This window comes from Cydia fagiglandana, chromosome Z (genome assembly GCF_963556715.1).
Source record: "Cydia fagiglandana chromosome Z, ilCydFagi1.1, whole genome shotgun sequence".
Lineage (NCBI taxonomy): Eukaryota > Metazoa > Arthropoda > Insecta > Lepidoptera > Tortricidae > Cydia > Cydia fagiglandana.
In genome coordinates, this window is record NC_085959.1 from 11,339,511 (window position 1) to 11,360,223 (window position 20,713).

The window sequence follows — 20,713 nt, forward strand, 5'->3', positions numbered from 1 at the left end:
TTTCAGGGTTGCACGTTGGCAACGGGAATACACTTAGTTTATTTTTTAGCCACCCTGTATACCTAGTGCTTTTTAAAACACGTAACAATAGTAACCTAATCAATCAGTACAGTCAGCAACAGAAGTTGCTAAGCTGGTGAGTGGTTTAAAATGATCTGGACGCGACTTTATAGTTAAGACAATAAGAGCATGTCAAGGTAATTTTGAACACCTCGCCCGCTTAGCAACTTCTGCTGCTTATGTGCCAGTTACAGCCTAGTCGCATTTTTTGTCTTCAGTCCGACTCACGCTTGAAGCTAAAGGAACGCCACTTTGGGACGCTTCGGGCCTTCGGCCTTATGCGGATATCGGCCTATGGCCTTCGCAATAGCTGTCTACATCACGTTTCACTTAAACCATTGCGGCTGTGTCCCTAAAAAAACGTTAACCGCATTTATGTTCTTAAATCCGACTCACGCTTGACTCTAGATTTCTCATAGGTTTTCCTGTCATCTTTAGGTAAAGGACTATTTTGTGTATTTTTTTCAGAATTTTAGACCCAGTAGTTTCGGAGATAGAGGGGGGAGAATGGTCATTTTTTGTCTATTTTCTTGAATAACTTCTAAAATTTTTATCCTAAATTTATAACAAAAATATATTTGAGATTCCCAAAATGAGCTCTTTTGTTTGATATGTAACACGATATAGTTTTCAAAACTTTGTTTTTTAATTTTATCGTTTACCCCCCAAAAGTAGCCCCTATGTTTAAAATTCATTTGTTGACGTTACATATCCGTCTTTGGGTCACAGACTTACATATGTGTACCAAATTTCAACTTAATTGGTCCGGTAGTTTCGGAGCAAATTGGCTGTGACAGACGGACAGACGGACAGACAGACGCACGAGTGATCCTATAAGGGTTCCGTTTTTTCCTTTTGAGGTACGGAACCCTAAAAATCGATCCAACAATCTTCCAAAATCACCTTTGTATGAAAAACAGAGGGTGTTTACACCCCAAATACGAGGCACTACGGGGTGAGGTGGGTTTTCCTCTTTATCGTCAAAGTTATGAAATGGAACTACCCAAAATAAAATACAAACTAAAATACAAACGTCCGAACCACTTATTATATATACCATTCAGTTTTCACATGTAAAAATAAAATTTTATCGAGGTTTGAAAGTCAAATTTCACCCAACTCACCCTATTTTGCGGTATTATGTTTATCTTACCCCACACGATCTTAGTAGAATTTAGTGCACATATAGGAGTTGAATTGATTTCTGCTTAAACAGGGCTATAACCGCGAAAATCGAAGTTCGCAAATTGCGGGCATTTTTCTCTGTCACTCTAATTACGCCTTCATTGGAGTAAAAGAGAAAGATCCCCGCAATTTGCGAATTTCGGTTTTTACGGTAACCTCCCAGGCACAGAATTCTGGAGCTGCTCACAAAAACTCATTTAACCACACAAGAAGATAAATCGAAACACAGTGGGAACACTGGTTTGTGAAAGGGTTCCTGTAGGTACCAGTAGGTACTTATTACGAGTGATCCTATAAGGGTTTTCCTTTTGAGGCAAGGTACCCTAAAAACGTACCTATTTCGAAAATGAAGTTTGACAGCATAATACACAATCTTGCCAGCTGTTACGAGTAACTACTTTCCTTACCTACACTCAAAACATTCACATTACTCATTACCGAGATTAACTCAGCTCTGTTACGTGAATGTTTGAAAAAGGTTTCACGTGCGCCGATTGCCGGTAGAGTTATCTAAGTATAACAACGATCATCTGGGCATTACCTCAATCGACAATGCACACGTACCTTACCTAGAACCTTACGTTATTAAACTTTATTGTTTGAGGGAACAATTACCTTTTGTACAGTGGGTATCGGAGCCATTATCAGTAGACGCGTTAAGTAACGCCGGAGGCTCGAGTTCGACTATTTAACTTAAGTCACAGGTTCATAACCAGTTTTTATTATGTCTTTGTTCGCTTGGTGGAAAAGAAAAGTAACTATGTACCTACTTAACACAGGTCCAAGCACTTTACCACATTCTTGAGAACTTGTCAGCAGACATCGCACATTTCCGGCATTTTTGGTGCAGAACTACTCCATGTTAACGGGATTGATATAAATAATTTCAACCCTAATGATGAATTAGCGTTAATTACGTTAATGTTAACCTTAATTTACCATTTTAGTTGAAATTATCTATACCAATTCCGTTAACACCACTCTGCTGCACCAAAAATGCTGGGAAATGTACAATGTCTGCTTATCAGGCGTACTCTGGTTATTTATAATATGTATTTGAGCAATTCTCAAAAAGTTTGTACATTTCGATCACATATTAGATTTCTATAAAAATTGGTATGCTGGTGAAGTAGGTACATGAAGCTGAACAACTTCCACCATTTTTTTAGAATTGCTCATTTCACATTAGATTTACTGAAACATATTCCAGACAGCATTACATAAAGGTGTATTAGAGAAATGTTAAATCTTTTCCGTTTCTCGGTGTATTAGTTTCGCAACTAATAAGTTGGAAATGTTAGCCAAAAAGTGATAAAAGACAAACGTATTTAACACCCTGAGAGCATTATTGCAATGAAGCTTTTTAGTGCTACGGCCACTGCTACTATTCCGATTTGTTGTGAAGAAATAAAAACCGAGCAAGTGGGAGTCGGATTTGCGCACTAAGGGTTCCGTGCCATTACGCAAAAACGGCAAAAAAATCACGTTTGTTGCACGGGAGATTGTTAAATATTTATTTTATTCTGTTTTTAGTACCTAATTGTTGTTATAACAGCAACAGAAATACATGATATGTGAAAATTTTAATTGCCTATTAGCTATCACGGTTCATGAGATACAGCCTGGTGACAGACAGACGGACAGCGGAGTAAGTATTAATAATAGGGTCCCGTTTTTACCCTTTGTGTACGGAACTCTAAAATTATCCATATCTGTTACATTTTGGTTTTCACGGGCCTATAAATCTCGATCATTTGATAGGCTCGCTTTTGATGGGGATACAGGTCCAACACGTAGAGGCCCTTTGGAGAGCTTAAATGTCATGTAGAACGCCAGCTGGAACCTGTTTACAGGCGTTTCAATAGACACCCATGATGATCTGTTACACTTATTTCTAGGTTTTTTTTGTTAACTAATTCACATAGATTGATATACCTGTACACGTTTAACAAATAGCATCCCTCTCTTTTACGTAAACATCTCTTTCTCCCCTAAGGCGATACTTAACCTGACTTTTCTCTTTCGTAACCAAGTGTTTGGTAATTAGTAATCGACCCAAGACTCGGTAACTCTCCTAATTGAAGAGAAATATTTGGTTTCTGCCCCAGGCGTTATGGCGAAGGTGGGCTACTAAGAGCATCAAACAATATCGGATTACATTTAAGTTCTACTCTTATTCGATTGTATATATTTACATAAATAAAACTTAGGGGGAGTACTCCAGGTAATAAAATAGGAAAATGTTATGGAGTTTTCCCTTTGTATAGTTTATCGCTGCCTACTCTTTTAAGTTTTAGAAGTGTGAGAAACTTGATTAGTGGTCAAACGATATTTCGGTAATATCTAAGTTAAAATACTTAGTTCATTAGACAAACAACACTGCGGTGGAATACACCTCATTCGGTTGAGGATCAACTCGGAACGGATCCCATGTGACCGAAGGCACAGTTATTCGCCGTGTGTAATCCACTCCCGAACTAACGTTTCACGATTGTTATTTGTTATTAATTTCACGAACGATACGCTGGCTTTTAATGTTTTATAAATACGCATTGTTCTACATGCGACACAATGCCCGGCGGCGCGGCGTTCGCGGCGCTCGAATCCGATACGCGGGCTACAGCTGTCTGCAGAATTCTTACCTACCTTACCTGATTTAATACTACAATACTTCCCCTATTTAGATTAAGTATTTCACGCTTTTTGAAAACCGCTTTTTGAAAACTCTACACACGTATGTACAGTCATGTAATTTGAAGGTACCTACACTTTGGAACCTTAAGGACCACTTGCACCATTCCGCTAGCCCGGGGTTAACCGGTTAAAACTGGAGTTACCATGGTTACCAGTACAATTTGACACGAGGTTAACGGTTTAGTAACGTGCGATGGTACAAGATTATTTTTTGGTACTTATACAATTTTAACATTTATTACTCTGTAATGCTAGTTTTCCTTTTTAGGGTTTCGTAGTGACCTAGAAACTCTTATAGTTTCACCATGTCTGTCTGTCTGTCAGGGGCAATCTCCGTGATCGTTAGTGCTAGAAAGCTGCAATTTGGCATGGATGCATAAATCATGCATATGCGTCAGAACGGTAAAATTAAATCTCTAAAATGTTTTTGGGTATAATTAGAATAAATAGATAGTTAAAAATAGAATAGGTGTCTTCAAAAGTCATTTTTGATAAAGTTCATTTTATCGGAAATAATTGCTCCGAAAGAAAAAAATAAGTGCCCCCCCCCCCTAACTTTTGAACCGAGGATCCATAAAATCGTGAAACAAAAACCTAATAAATACTTTCAATGAAAACTATAGCGAACATGATCGGTTCAGTCGATATTGAGTTAGGTATTATGTTATTAAATAAATCTTCTTTTCTTAGTAAAAAGACCTACAAAGCGCTGCAAAGGTAGGTACTCCCTTATGCCTGTAATATACATGATACTTTTACTATAGCCCCCATCTGGCCTATTTTGACACAATAGTAAAACTAGGAAACCCTACACTGAGCATGGCCTGACATGCTCTTGGCCGATTTTAGAACAAACTGACTTTTAGGACTTCAACATCCCTTCACGAAGCTAGTTGTGCTGCTATGGCGGGTCGTATACGTAGGCACTCGTAGGTATTTTCTTAGCTATTCCACGACGATTCCAAGAAGCCCGTATCGGGAGGCACGTACGTGTAAGATTGGCTAAATCTCAACTCAACAACACACTTTATAACAATAACCGCACTTTAGTTTTTCCGTGCCGTTCGGAGAATTCTATTTAGAGTGTGAACAGATTGATATATGGGTAGATATAATACAGAGCACTGGGTATGGGTAAGAACCTCGAGTGTTTTGAGTCTGAATTTGAGAAAGTCGACTACGAGAATTTGCGCCAATGAGTCTTTTTTAAGACAACTCAAAAGGACTCGAGCCTCCGAATGATTTTATGTTTTTTTCAATATACTAGTAGCAGTAAATGAAATAAGCGTTTAGTCCCATGAACTTATGAAGACAATGCATTTTTATATATTTTTGTAAAAAATGAGTTCTTTAAAAAGTGTCAAGCCTTTATAACAGACTAGTGTCTCTAACAAGTTGAAAAGATTTCGAATTTCGAATTAATTATAAGAGTCTAAATAACTTATTTAGACTCTTATAATTAAGTCCTCTGACTCAAAGGACTCGAGTCTCAACCAACACTATCAGTGCTAGCAGTGTAAGCCGGACGGCTGGTAACGTGTGCAGTTAGGGCATAGGTAGGGATAGGATGCAGTAGGGGATTGAGAAATATATTTATATTTGGTTAAAGCAGAGGTCTTTTGGATATAATGACTGGACTAACTTGTAGAGAATCAAATTTCCTACAATTTTTGTCCTTACGGTTTTACTGTAAAATCCAAAATGGCCGAGTTATTGAAGAAAAACCGTTTTTTTTGGATAAAAACCATTTTTCGAATATACGCAGGAGCCTGATTAAGCCTACTTTTTGAATTTACACTCCCAGTGACCCCGCCGAGGGACCTACAAAAAAAAAATCCAAGAACTAATTATTCACGGGTAGGGTCGGTTTTTTGGATATAATGACTGTACTACCGTGGGCCGGATTGGAACGCTGTCAGCGGGCCGGATTAAAACGCTTCGCGGGCCGGATTTAGCCCGCGGGCCGGGGTTTATAGAGCCCTGGGTTAAAGGATACATCGAGGGGAAACCTTCAAAAATCTGCAGAGAAATTCAAAAGTTGTGTGTCAAAAGGCCCAAATTTTTATCTACAATGTTGCGTGTAATACAGCAAAACTATAATCCATTTTTCTAAATATAAATTCTTCTACTTTTCCTAATCAGAACACGATACCAAATATGCCCTTAAAGTTTACACGGATCCCCACTATTTATGTTACATCCCGTAGAGTTTAAAACAATAAGGTAGAAGTACTATTGCTCGACGCTGCACTAGTATTCGACATGGGCACTTCATGTCAAAGTGATAAGGATTAAAGAATACAGAAAAATCTTCGCCGTTCAAATTTAATATATGCCCATGTCGAATACTAGTGCAGCGTCAAGAACTAGTACTTCTACCTTACTAGAGTCTGTGCTGAAAGAGAAGAGTCGTGGAAGGAATGGAATCGCCTCCGAAAACCCCCATATAGCAAATTTCATCGAAATATATAAATATAAATAAACAAGATTTGCTAATTTAAAGGTATTATTATTAGATAGATTTAGTGCACATACACATAAGTAAATATTGATTGACTCGTAATTTTTTGTAACGATAACGGGCTGCAGCAACAACGGTTAAATGATTGACTTTTGCTAGGATATTATGTATTATCGAGGATGTTATGTAATTTTATTTTATTTAGTATTCGTTTTTAGTTTTATTTTATAGATTAAAGTTAGTTTATTTGTATCTACCTTATAAATAAATATATGTATTTATCGATGTGTCTAAATTTTGTTAATTTAACTGTACCTAATTTCTCTATCTTATTAAATAATAATAATTCTGCTTTCTTTCATTGGACATCAAAACCATTGTTATTGTTACTATCACTAGCTACCTACCTACTACTAAAATATATCAAACGATCGCAGAAAATGTATGTGAAAATGTTTATTTTTTTTCTATTTAAATAATTGTGTCACAGTGCAACAATAGTTGAAAAATGTTTCCTTTTTGTTGCAGGCTCTTCTCCGTACGAAAATCGGCTATGTCTTCAAGACAACAATGGCCCGGACACATCGAATTCTCAAAGTGTGAAGGGCGACGAGGAGCTGTCCAGAGTTTACCAAACTTTGAACATGCAACCACTCTCGAGAGAAGAGAACACCAGCTCTAATAACAGGTCAGTGGTAATGATTAACACTCATAACTTGGGAACAAGCTTGCAGTCGTAGCCGCCTAGCGCGCAACGTAACAATAAAATAAAACAGTTTAAAAACAACAGTTCACAATAACAGGGTAGTGACCAGTGTGACAACTTGGAATCAGGCCTTGCAGACCTGGCGCCCTCCGTTATAGACACGAAATACCGAATAGTTACCCGTAAGCACGAAACATTAAAATACAAGCTTTTAAAAATGTGAATATAAGTAAAAAAGCTGTAGGTATTCAGGACACATGATAAATGTATGCAGAATACAGCTTCTTTTTGATATTGTAGTAGTATAAACTCGCGTTATATTTGAATATATTTGAGATTTCAATTTAGTTTCTTTTTTTGCAATTTATTGCACCTAATAAGTAAAAAAAAAACATTTACTATATAGATAGCTTGTAACTTTTCCAGTAGCGAAACTAAAAGCAAGTCAAAATCTGCGACTCCGGCCAGCCCCGGCCGCTCGGAGATGAAGCCCCAGTCAACCACCACCTCGCAGGCCCTCACCAAGCCCCCCTACTCGTACGTCGCCCTCATCACCATGGCCATCCACAGCAGCCAGTCGAAGCGTGCCACGCTTAGCGAGATATACGCATACATCACCAAGGAGTTCCCTTTCTTCGAGAAGAACAAGAAAGGCTGGCAGAACTCGATTCGACACAACTTGAGTCTCAACGATTGCTTTATCAAGGTTCCGAGAGAAGGCGGGGGCGAGAGGAAAGGCAATTACTGGACTCTTGGTAAGAACCGTATATCAACGTAACTATTCCACTTTAGGATCCGTTTAAATCTGACGAATGTGCCGTTATTACCATTTGCGCTTGTCACGCGTACTGCAAATCATGCTACTAACGTAATTCAAGACAGTATTGCTACTCGCAAGTCTCTGCGAGTTCTTCGCAAACATATTCGGGGCGTATTTGAACCGAACTCGCGTCACGTTCGCAAGATTTGGACGCACTTAAAATTAAGTTGTTTATTGTATCCGTATATCGTTAAGTATGACATATGTTTTAGAAATGTTGTATGCTTATGTGCGCCTAGCGAGTGTGGCACAGCGGATGTTCTCTTCTAATTTTCCACGTGCCCATAAGTTATTATGCGAACTGCTAGCGAATTTCATGTTTATAGCTTATTAATGTTTTTGCGAATTAAGTTTTGTTGAAGCATTCTGCCAGAATGTCACATACGAGCGCAATTCTTAACACGCTAGGAAGCCGATTTGCTGTCATGATATTGCATGACTTCTAAATTTAACAGCAAAAATCGGCTTCCGAACATTTTCCGAATGAAGAGTAGCTTTCGTAAGCGACACTGGTGGAACGCCTGTTGTAGATCCACACTGCGGTGACATGTTCGAGAACGGCAACTACCGTCGCCGGCGCAGGATGAAGCGCCCGACGAGGGCCACCCCGTACTCCAAGTCGATATTCGGAGACGCGTACCATGTAGCCCACGTGGCTCAGCATGTGCCTCCCCATATGCAACCTCTTCCGTTGGGCGGGAGAAACTACTTTGGAGCTACGTCTCCTTATCCGCCGTCTTACCCGAGATATGACACGTAAGTTTCACTAGATGAGAAATGAATGATTTAGTAGTAAGTAGGTTTGTACAGGACTCAAATAAAACTAACTAGCCAAGAAAAATCCTAAGCTACTCACACAACAAAGTGCGGTAAACCTCTAAGTCTTAGTATTGAAACAAACAGCGGGCGGCAAACTGATTTACCGATTATGCGTGTTGGACTAGATGGCCTACCGCGAACCACGTTCGACGTATTGCCTCTCCATCGCACTTGTAAATTCGTACGTGTAACTGTGACAGGGAGGCAACACGTCGAACGAACGTGATTCGCGGTAGGCCCTCAGGACCCCCATTCGACAAGCGACGTTTGACGTATCCTGTTGATCTACCGTTGATGTGGGAAAATTCATAAGTAAAAATTTGAATTAGCAATCCACAGTTAGGTGACAACCAAACCAAACCGAACCATCCCGAGTTTAGAGTTGAGTTTTGGTTGTACCAAATTATATTATCCACAGGTCATCTAATTAACACTTAGTGATTGAATCAACATGCAATAAAATCAATTTTACGTGGATGCGCAATCGGACAGTTGTACATGTCGAATTTGGTCTCAGGTTTGCAGGAAGTGTCTCCTACTTAATCATTAAGTTAGGTCTTACATAATGTATGTCAATGTCAATATAATAACATAACATATAACGCATCATTAGTATAAGTAATTACTATAAATATTTACGTTTCTTATTCTCATGTTTACAAAACAAATGCGATTACTTAATTAATTAACTATAATAATAAAATTGATGTGTGTGTGATTTTAGTTCCCATTTCCGTATAGGTTCACCCATTGTCGACGTGTTAGTAAACATTTATGTGACATTAGATAACATACAGGTGGACTCACAATGCTTATGCGATACGACCCCATATTCTAATTGTTAATCTGATAAGTCCAGACATCGTAATTTTTATAGCATCTTCAGTGCAGCAGAGTGGTGTTAACGGAATTGGTATAAACAATTTCAGGCCTTATGATTAATTAGCGTTAATTACGTTAATTTACAATTTCAGTTTGGATATAGGTACTATACCAATTCCGGTAACACCCCGCTGCACCAAAAATGCTATAAAATTTACGATGTTGGCTGCTAACATTTTAGTGCCAGTTTATTTCAGTTAAGAACTGAAGGCATAGGTACCATTTCTATATATATACTCAATAAAACTAACCTGAAATCGGCAATACAGAAAAGGAGATGAATATTGAATGTGTCTATACGATAGTTGCATCAATACTACGGTAGGATTTCGTGCCAAATTCTTAGGTACCTATGGGTAGGTAGGTACTTACGTCAAGTATGGTACCTATGAGGCTGCTATGGATATGTACAGTCGACGTCAAAGATATGTTTACACTTTTGCACCTTACTCCTTTGTAATAAGGCGAAAAGTGTAAACATATCTTTGACGTCGACTGTACCTATGCATTGTCACTGCCAAGAATTGCTTGGTGTGAATTAAGCGCGGTCGGATCCTAGCTAACCGCGAAATATACAAGTACAAAAGATGGAAATTCACCTCATACCTCGGTTCGCTCATGCAGGCGATGGTTATATTGACCGTGACGTGAAAAATCGAATTAGTAATCGTGGCTGAAACGGTGACAGCTCACGGGAACTATTTGCAACGCCCGGAGGCATTTACAAATCCAATATGGATGATGAAATAATAAAACCATCATATCCTGTCGTTATGTATGGATCATGTTAGCCCCTAAAGTTGACGGATGAATAAAAGAGTGCATGCAACGGAGATGAGAATGTAAGAGGATAGAGTCGTGCAGAAAGAGAAGAGTCATGGAATGTATGGGGCTCAATGCATTCCACAACTATTCTCTTACCGAAAAAACTGTACGTATATCAATATAGGTACACGCGCTGTCTGTGTCGATTTCGAAATACTTGGCTTCTTGCGTTTGAGGAGGAGAAATATTAAGCGATGGCACAGACAAAACATCCTCTAGACTAAGCATAGTCGCGCTACCCCTCTGCCACGCATACGGTAAATTTACTCCATGTTCGAGTCGAAAGTGTCTTTGTGTGACGTCCGTGTCTTTCAACGGACCAATAACGCACGGGATTTCGCTCACCTCGTCCCGCGCACCCCCGCATTTTTGGCATCATCGATTTCATGAAATAATTGCTCTAAACTCGGTCTAGAGGATTGCTAGTCTATGAGCGATGGCAACGCTCGGTATGAAAAAAATTAAACTTCCATGGGACGGCCATCGATATACATATGTATTGGATAGCTGTCAAATAACCGAAGAGTAGTAGGGTCTGCCGTCACGTGACCTGACTTGGAAGCCATAACAACTCACACTTCTAAGCAGGTGCTGCCCCGACACTAAACGCTGGCTCTATTTCGCATAGTAGGGTCTGCCATCTAGTGGCTTAAATTTAAAAAAGGAATTAATGCTGATGAATGACATAATGCTTCGCGCCAATGAATAGTCGGCTTCTGTGCTGCCATCTTTACAGTTCATGCACGCTCCTTTACCCGACATGGCAGCGTCACAGTGATACATAGAAGGAATAAAATGAATGGATGTTCATGTTTCAGGGCATGGTTGTCTCCCTCCAGCGCCGGACTGGGATACGGCGGCGCGTGCGGCGGCGTTGGCCGCAGCCCGCCCGGCTGCTCGCCGCACACCGCACTGCCGCACCAGTCCTCGCCAGTGCCGCTTAACCCGTTCGCATCGCATCAGCTTCAGGGTCAGGTACGTGGGTGAAAGCTGATCCTCATTCCTGATGAATCTCGTTCCTCGCCGTTGCTCAACCCGTTCGCGTTGCGATTCGCACCAAATTCAGGGTCAAGTAGGTATGTTTGACTGTTCAAGTTTCGTCAGCTGCTTGCCATCACACGTCTTCATTAATTAGATTAGAGTCAGACCAAGAAAAGTCTGCAGCGGATTTGATAGCAAGTATTATTTTAAACGTCGAACTTCTATGTAATTATGACGTATAAATAACACTGGCACTGCGAGGGCACAAGCTCTAAAATTACTTAGGTATTGACCTGCGCTCAGTACAGAGAGAGAGGATGGTCAGTGCCATCCTCTGTGTGACAGGTCTCTGCCTATCTCATAGATAAATTAGGTCCTAATCGTAGCCTGTTAAATCCAATTTTATCTTGGACTTGAATAATATTGAAATAACTTATGGCTTTTAAAATTAAACACCCTACATATTGTTTGATCTCTTAAAAAATAGTTTTTACTTTTTTTAAGATCACAATTATCTTAATCAACACGAGTAGTTTCGTATTAAAAATATTTTGGAAAATCCACGGCTGCTCATAAAGATGGCCGTTGATTTAAATGAAAATTGTGAATGACAAATCGGTATGATGGTTAATTGGAGTTACTACCCTATTTACAAAAAATAGTGGTTGTGTCTCAAGCTTCCGTCGTAGTTAGGCAGATCCTACTTACTTTAGTACTTTATAGCCGATTGTGACATTTAAAACAAGAGCTGTTTAAATACTGGTTTACTACTCATAAATCAGACATTTGCGTGTGCGTCTAAATCGTAAATATAGACATATTAAGCAGTCTCACAAACCAGTTTGTAAGCGGCTAACGCAAAGTTCATAACGTGATAGTCTAATAATCGTAAATTTCAGGCTCCAGTTACAGAACGCGTGTTAAAAGACCAATTTGATTTCTGTAATTAAATTCAGATTGAAATTTTACTAGCGTATCACGATGCTGTAAAATTGCATGCTTGCAAATAGGTACTTGAACGACGATTTTGCTAAGCATTTCCACGTCGTAAAATAGTTTAAAACCTTTTCACGTTCAATCTTTGAAGCTAATAAAATACAGTCAAACCTGGATATGGTAGAACTGTGTAAACGAGAAACCTCTAGGTATTAGCGAGAGTAATTATAAGGTCCCGTCATTTTTGCCCTAGATTACCTCTGCTAGCAAAAGATACTCGTACAAACCTCTTTAAGAGAGAGTCGTTTGTTCCGTTCGAACCTCTTTATCAGAGAGTGTCTTTATAAGGGAGAATCCTGGAGTAATTAATTATTATCCGTTATTTCTGATATTTCTAATGTTCGTGAAATTAACGCGCACGTGGTGCATCTGACCATTTTTTTTGTGTGCAAAAAACTGTTTGTCTCAGGTCATTGTTATTTATCCTTTTGAGAAAAAGAAATGTGCGTCGTGACCCGTTATTTTCGATCAAGTTTGCTCAGTGCCTATGTATTGATTGTAAGTAGAAGAGTTGAACACATTCTAGGAATGTCAAAATGAAAAATAAGTGTTATCACTGCGACTTATTTTTCAAACCTGCCTAATCGAGAAATCTCCGATCTCTAAAAGTGAGAAACTCGGATTAAAGAAAAACCTCTATGAGCGAGAAAAATATTCTGGCCCCTTGAGCTCTCACTTATACAGGTTTGACTGTATATATACACAGCTATATCAGTTGGGTTTATTCGACAAATAGATATATAATTCCTGGTTATAACTGCCATTTTGATGCTAGTAATTAATTAAAATTCAACTTGAATAAACATCATTAAACAAACGAATTGAAAGATTAGGTATATTATTTAGATCTGACTAAATCTCGTTTTACTGAAATGAAATTGAATAGTTAGTGAAAACTAGTTTTCACCAAGGCACTTTGCGAAAATAGTATTGACGGAAAAATCCCAGTTACAACTAATTCTCACCAAGGCCTTTCAGAAAGCTTGTTTTAACTAGAGACATCGCGTTTATATTAAAAACTTATAATTTAATTATTTTGTTTATATATTTTTGTTTTAGATACAGAGTCCCCTGCAACCGATGCAGTCAATGCCAATGAACTACAACACTATAGGAGGTGTCACTTCTTTGGGTAAGTTTTAGTTCAGTCTAACTGATTATTTTTAATGTAATTTACACAAAAACAAGTAAACAATAAAAGTATGTGATACGAGGACCTATATATACCTAACGAGTCGGAAACTAATAAACTACCCAGTAGTTCGTCTTACACAGAGGCACTTATTAATCCTATTTACTTACCTACATACATTTTAATCCATCCAACTATCTTCCATTGCAAAAATGGATTGTATTCATATGAATTACATCTCTACAAAATTTTATGAACACTTGAGAAATAATACAAACTTGAATTAAACCTTAATTAATAGTTCCAATTCACAAATAGTGAATTTAAATGGTGAGTTCAAATAATATTCGCTCGGTAGTCAGTGGTTCGACATAAAGATCGGTTTTCCTAGGATAGCGGTGCCGCCATATAGCGGCCGTCTCCATACTAAATAATACGGCTAAATATGGATGTCGTAGTATTTATATGGAGACGGCCGCTATATGACGGCACCGCTATCCTAGGAAACTAGAGCATAAGCAGAGACTTCGAAACATATTTATATACTTTTTGCCTCCCTAAATAATTAGCCATAACAATCTATGTTAACAAATTCTTTGTTTAACTGCAGACGGATCTCCAAGCCCCGGGCCTGGCTATGCGCACTCCTCAGGTGGCTTCTCACCGGGCCGACACCATGACGTTGTCACCTCTTCTGACACCGCCGTCACAAGATTCCCCTTTTGGACTGAAGGTATAAATGCTACTCCGGTGTATATTCCAGCGGGCGCAGCACGGTTCCATTTTTATCGTTTGTCACTTTGCCTGTCATGTTGTAACAAGTAAGTAAGTGCGAAAGGGACGGACGTAGTGACAAGCGATAAAAATGGAATCGTGCTGCACCAGCAGTGCTTCAATCTCCTCGTGCAGGTTGCGGGTTCTCACCGACCCCACACAACGACGTTCTGTCACTGTTTGTAATTCAGTCAACGCGTTCCTTTATGATAATTATGATATATTCAATTTGACACAAGTTTAGGAATAGCTGCATACTGGAGTCGTCCGACTCGACATGCTAAGTTTTCATACCAAGTGCTACTCCAAATCGTCGGGTGACAAGCAAAAGTCGCTAACTAACACCATTGAAATCATTGGACAATAGACCGTGTTACAAGTGTAATAAAGTGCATTGTCACTTAAATTTTTTGATAGTACTTAGTGACTTTTGCTTGTCACCCGACGAAATACGAAACTTATAGGAATATGTATGCATTATTATTGCCAAATTTGCGCAAAGTTAGCGTGGAGGTCAGAGTCTTGGTGCATTATTTACATACGAGTATCTACGCGTAGTTTTCTAACAACCTATATATACGCCATCTCTCTGGAAACTGCCGGAACTTATTACCATTGAAAATTGCGACACGATCTCGTTCCTGTCCCACGTTCCTGATTTACGCTAGTACGGAAAGTTTCCAATAGATGACGCCAGTGTAGGTAATGCTCATGAAATTTTTTTATACTGGGCACCTGGGCACTTTGTAGTTACGAAGCTGTTATCTGGAAATTGCGAATATGTTATCTTATCACTTCATGGTTATAATAATTCGATTTATTTCAACTGTATCGCTTTATTGACAGATAGTGGGAATATTTAGATAGAGATAGATATTTGTTTATTTTTATTTGACACACAAATGGACACAATGAATACATAGTAGTAATCCTACCTATCCTTCGACACTTTTTATCCTATTAATATCGAAAGAGCTCTTGATTTTAATATGAAAGACGAGTAACCTGCATAATTTTTCTTTATGTACGAATCTTTAGCAGTTCAAATTACACATTACATCCACTCTAAAGTCTTTTTAGTGTTCCGTACAAAACTTTGTTTACGGAACACTTATGGGATCACTTCGGTCTTGCAAATCAGTTAAATACGTTTTTCTCAGAGACCGTTTGACATAGATACCTAAAATTACCACCACTCATATTGTAAATAAGTCAAAACTGCTTATTTAATACCTACTCTGACTGAGCCAACAGTCTCGTCCGTACAAAATTACCCATTTAATCCTCGACCCTCGTCTATCAGCTCGTATATAATGCTTTATATTGCGATCTCGTTTATTATCAGAAAAAAAAGACTTGTTTAATTTATATACTATTTTCCAATTCAAATGCAGTTAAAATACTTACATGAAAAAAAAAGCACACTTTGTAACACATTTCGGTTGCAAATCCCTATAGCGAGTAAGTAGGTACCTACCTACTTATTTCAGGATAGAAAATTTATTGAACAGCGGGGCGATTCTTTGACCGTAATGAGAGACCTTCGATTTTAGAATAATTACGTGAACGCATGCTGGGTATTTCAAAATAAATCCGATAATCCCTAATCATTTGTATTCCGGTTCACAAAGCGATTCCCGCGGGCGAACAAATCAATTAGTGCAGTTCAACTTTATTTCCTTGCACAGTGCCTTGGAAAATAGCACTGCGACGGTAGTTCAAGGTCCCATTGATGCTCATGTTCAACAAGCTGTTTTCTTGGAAAATTTTACTCAGTCGAAGTGTAATTTCTACGTTATAGTTCGTTTTTTAGCATTAGAAATAAGGTAAACAATCTTGATGTGTCTTTTAATTGGAAAACACATTTTAAAAATAAGTTACGGCAAATAAGTAACAATGCTATCCTAAAACTATTGTCGTACCTCCTAGTGGGAATTGTCTTAGGATGTAGGCTATACCTAAATTTTGTAATTTTGCCTGTAAATATTATTGGCCTGTATCTGTTTTTTTCCCCAATAAAGAGAAAAAAATTATGAATCTAATACGATCATTTATATTCTTCTGCTTTCATAAGTAATAGCTCCTGATTTTTGAAAAGCGTTTTTCAATTAAAAGACATGTCAAGATCGCTTACCTTCTCTCGAGTTTTTTCTAATGATAAAAAAAAGGAACAATAGTAGGTACTATTATTTATTCTGTGCCGATTATAGGAGGATCCCCGAGCCCCAACCCAGGCTACGTGCCGTCGAGCAACTACTCGCCCACGCGACGACACGAGGCCGTCACGTCTTCCGACGCGGCCTCCCGATTTTCGTTCTGGCCTGAAGGTAATCTTTAGGTACTCTAGACCCTTAACCAAATATTTTCTTAATAAGAGGAAAGCGAAGCGGACGACCGTTCCATACAAAAGTAGTCCCTATTTTGCTTTCTGGATATTAACATTATAAGAAATATTGCGAATCCAACATTTTGTTTGAGATTTTATACCTCTTCTAACTCTAATAATAAATTGATTTTTTGTAATTCGTCAAATAGCTATAAATTAGTATCCTGAAAAAAAAATTATATGATAATTTGATAATATTTCGACAGTCGCTCTGATTAACCGACCGTTTGTACTTAAAATGTAGAATTTGGAAATTATTATTGGTCTACTTGGTTTTATAATATCATTAGTTATCCGTTTCCGTAATATCTCAAACGATTTCCAGCTTTCCTCACTCAATTTGAGCTTTTTCTTTATTTCCTTACCTAACACATTTGGATGAAACCCCCTGTGTACCATCAAAAAGAATAGATAGTATAGAGGGGTCCTGTCATTGTCAATTTTGTAGTCACGGTACATTTACTGCCATCTATCGACACACGATTAAAACTTAAAATGTATAAAATAATCAAAATATGTTTACGAATAAATGATTCTTAATTTTTATTGTTCCATACTGACCCATGTTCTTTCACTGATATGTGTTAAAATTATTAAATACCAAACGGTCTCGTTAACGCCATCTAGCCGAGAATAGGCCAAAGGTAATGGCGCCATCTATTCGAGAATGACTTTTCATTGGCCGTCCGAGGCATGTTTTTTTCTTAGACTTTATTTATCTTATACGGAGTTATATATATATATATCTCTGGTACCATGGTATAATATTTAATATACTCCGCCTGGTACTCTCTTCCCGTCTTTTCTAGGTCACCTGACTGACACAAGCCTACGTCATCATGCGACAGCGCTATATATTATATGATAATATGCGATAGCGCTATAAGTATATAGCCGCCATGTTATTGTGACGTAGGTTTGTGTCACTCTGGGAAGAGAAGACCATGTTTTATTAGACTACGCTGTATACGAATGAGTACCTTTAAGAAATGAAAACGCGTAAGTGGGCTAAATAATAATGTCTAAGTGCTTGTATTGGAACTTTTTTCTGCCTTCATTATTAATTAAAGACATGTTTTGTGAATTTTAGCCGTCGGTGTCAAAGAGGAGGCTTCAACGACTCTCATTACCAACGCCGCGCCCTACTCCAAATGTTTCATGTGAGATCTGAGCCAAGCGAGAAACTCACAACACTACTATCCTGGCCCTTTTATGTGATGTAATCTTTAATCACAATAATCAGCGGTCTGCTTTACGAAAGCTTCTACGACCCTATCAAATAAAAATTTAAAAAGAGACTTCCATTACCTACCTACCTAATATTTAAAATTGCAATTTTCGAAAAGCGGGCCCTGATGGTTCATTTACATATTTATATTACTTATACCCACAATCTCGTGTGAGTTTATGAATGTATACTTTTTACACTTTTGTTTTAGGTCGGAATAGGACATCGAGTGTAGGTGTTTGACGTCTAATGCAAAGAAATTAAAAGTAAAACTAAGTATTTCTATATTTCCAAGACTTTTTCATGCTGTCATATCATTTCGTGGTTCGTTATCGAAACGGAATCGGATTTACCCAAACATTCGTGCTAGATAGCTTTCCTTAATGGCAAACTAAAATGACACACTCACATTATGCAAACAAACAACGAAATGAATTGTTTAGTTTAAAGATTGTATGTAATATGAAGTTTAATTTAAATTTTGAGTGATGTGATTTGATTACTAGCATATTACAAGGGGCATATACCAGGATAGAAAAATCAAATTTGATCTGTAATATAATGTGTAGTCAACTGTTAAAACTGATAAGGTAATATAATGTGTATATACAATTCTAACGTTAAACGTGCATTTAAATGTGTAAGTAGGGGAAAACAGATTTGGAGTAATTCTCGACTTTATTAAATGTGTTTAATGTATTTTATGTGTGTTGTAATATTCGTTGTTTATTCGTATAACAAATTGAATATTAGAATTAAAATAAATCAGATTGTTAACAAGTAAACCACATATCGTTGCTAAAAATGCTGTAAACTAACAACTTTTTTACTTAACGGACTAATTCGTCTATCCCACCGTTGCAGTAGGTTTCGTATTTCATTGTGAAAAATTATTGATTATATTTTATTCTTTAAGTAGAGAGAAATAAGATGGGCAGGCTCAACAGATTACTAGCTACAAAATCTCAAGTGCTGAGTTCGAAATGTATACGGTGAAGGAAAAAAGCTCCACTTCAATATTTCAAAACAATAGATTTATTTTACCTATTTTGCTCGATTCGTGGTTTGTATGAATAAAAAAAACCCACCAACAAACAAAAAAAACTAACACATTTTTAATTGTTAATGTACGTCCAAATAATAGACACGTTGCTGTGCTAGCCGTACTGAATTTGATTTGATATTAAAAGATAAGAATCCCCTGTGTTCTATAATATTTTTCTGTAAACAAATTTATTTCTTCCTTCTTAATCACAAGTTAGAACTAATAATCATAATAATTTTATAGCTAACGATACGTTACAATTTTTAAACATATATATAATAAAACACACTACTTAAATCATGACGGTCGCAAAAAGACGATTTGGGACATTTTTATCATTGTTTAGATTCAATTGATTCAAACTGCTAAGAATGATTCTGAATTCGAAGAACTAAAAATTGTAAGCTCCGAAATTAAGTGACTATTATACAAAAATATTCGAATATTTCTCGTTCATATTTATTGAAACTGAAGAATTGCTACATATGTATTGAATTTATTCATAAATTTCATATTGGTGTTTTAGAAATACGCGAACGGTACCTACTTCTTATTTTTTGTCATATGCGAGGTTACAACTCAGCTTAATTAAGTAGACTAATCTCATGTCCAGAACTAATAAACTCACGTTTGCGGGCGTGTCTTTTGACTTTAATGAGATTACCGATGTATGGTATTAATCTTACATTTTCTCTGAATTAAAATTTCGTTAGCGACTTGACTCATATTTTAACCAAAATATACCTTTATCGAAAAATATTTTTGCATACCTCATTACAGTAAATTATATGTATGTAATATATCCTACAATAAAGAATCGTTAAAAAATATACATAGTTTCGTTGTGCAAGATATTATGATTGCAGATGATCCAGGACGTAGATTTTCCGGTGTCAAGCTGGGTTAAATAAGTGTGAGAGAGGGTATGTGGGTACGTAAGGTACGTCAGAATGGGGGAACGATGGACCAAAGCTGCTTGCACGAACTAAATTAATAATCTCCTATACCTATATAGTTATACGGTACCATACGAGCTAGTATTGTAAAAACTGCTTACACAAACTAAGCAAAATGTTTTTGTCAAAGAATCTTCATTTTATGGCTTGCAATTTAACGGAGTATCTATTTTTCGTTTAGTCTCTTGTAATGAATCGTTAATTGGACTCGGTGTTGTTGTGTACTTAAATAGGTTTACTGACATTGAAAAAAAGATGTAGGTACCAATTCTTTTAACGTTTTTAATTAATAAAAGAAAAACAGGTTGACAATTATTTCCGTTTTAGCTCTTTACAAATTATTTTGTGGTATTTTATTTCAATAAACGCTCATATCGTTGTACTGAAAATTAGTGGCAACTGTTTGCTAACCTGTAGAAGACAGGACGTTTTTGTAAGTATACTTAACTAGGTACATAAATTAGTAAGATACTTACCTAATCCATATTTGTAAATTAATTCCAATTACCATTGAATGCTCCTTTCATGCTTCTAGTGAACTGCAAAAAAACCTACCCATTTTAAATTATTGTGTTTGTTCGTATTGGGTACTATTTATCTGTTTGTGGTATGTACAGTCAACGGTAAAAATATGGGTGTACAAATCATTTCAAAAATATGTCCCATAACTCTTATGTCAGTGAATTAAGAACTATGGGACATATTTTTGAGTAAGTTGTCTACACCCATATTTTTACCGTTGACTGTACAACAAAATGCCCTT

General features: G+C 37.3%; 1 protein-coding gene across 3 annotated transcripts in view; it reads left to right on the forward strand.

Annotated features, from left to right (window-relative positions):
* LOC134678316 (forkhead box protein L2-like) overlaps window positions 1-18,907 on the forward strand; it is a 65,598-nt gene extending 46,691 nt beyond the window's left edge. For 2 of the 3 annotated variants that reach the window (XM_063536827.1, XM_063536825.1), the window contains exons 4-11: window positions 6,929-7,088; window positions 7,533-7,861; window positions 8,457-8,682; window positions 11,271-11,427; window positions 13,489-13,561; window positions 14,172-14,294; window positions 16,546-16,662; window positions 17,812-18,907. In XM_063536827.1, the coding sequence (XP_063392897.1) occupies window positions 6,929-7,088; window positions 7,533-7,861; window positions 8,457-8,682; window positions 11,271-11,427; window positions 13,489-13,561; window positions 14,172-14,294; window positions 16,546-16,662; window positions 17,812-17,885 (1,259 nt within the window). In that variant the 3' untranslated portion in view covers window positions 17,886-18,907. The remainder of the gene's footprint in view (window positions 1-6,928; window positions 7,089-7,532; window positions 7,862-8,456; window positions 8,683-11,270; window positions 11,428-13,488; window positions 13,562-14,171; window positions 14,295-16,545; window positions 16,663-17,811) is intronic. The other variant, XM_063536826.1, reaches the window with a different exon arrangement.
* The last annotated feature ends 1,806 nt before the right edge of the window (window positions 18,908-20,713 follow it).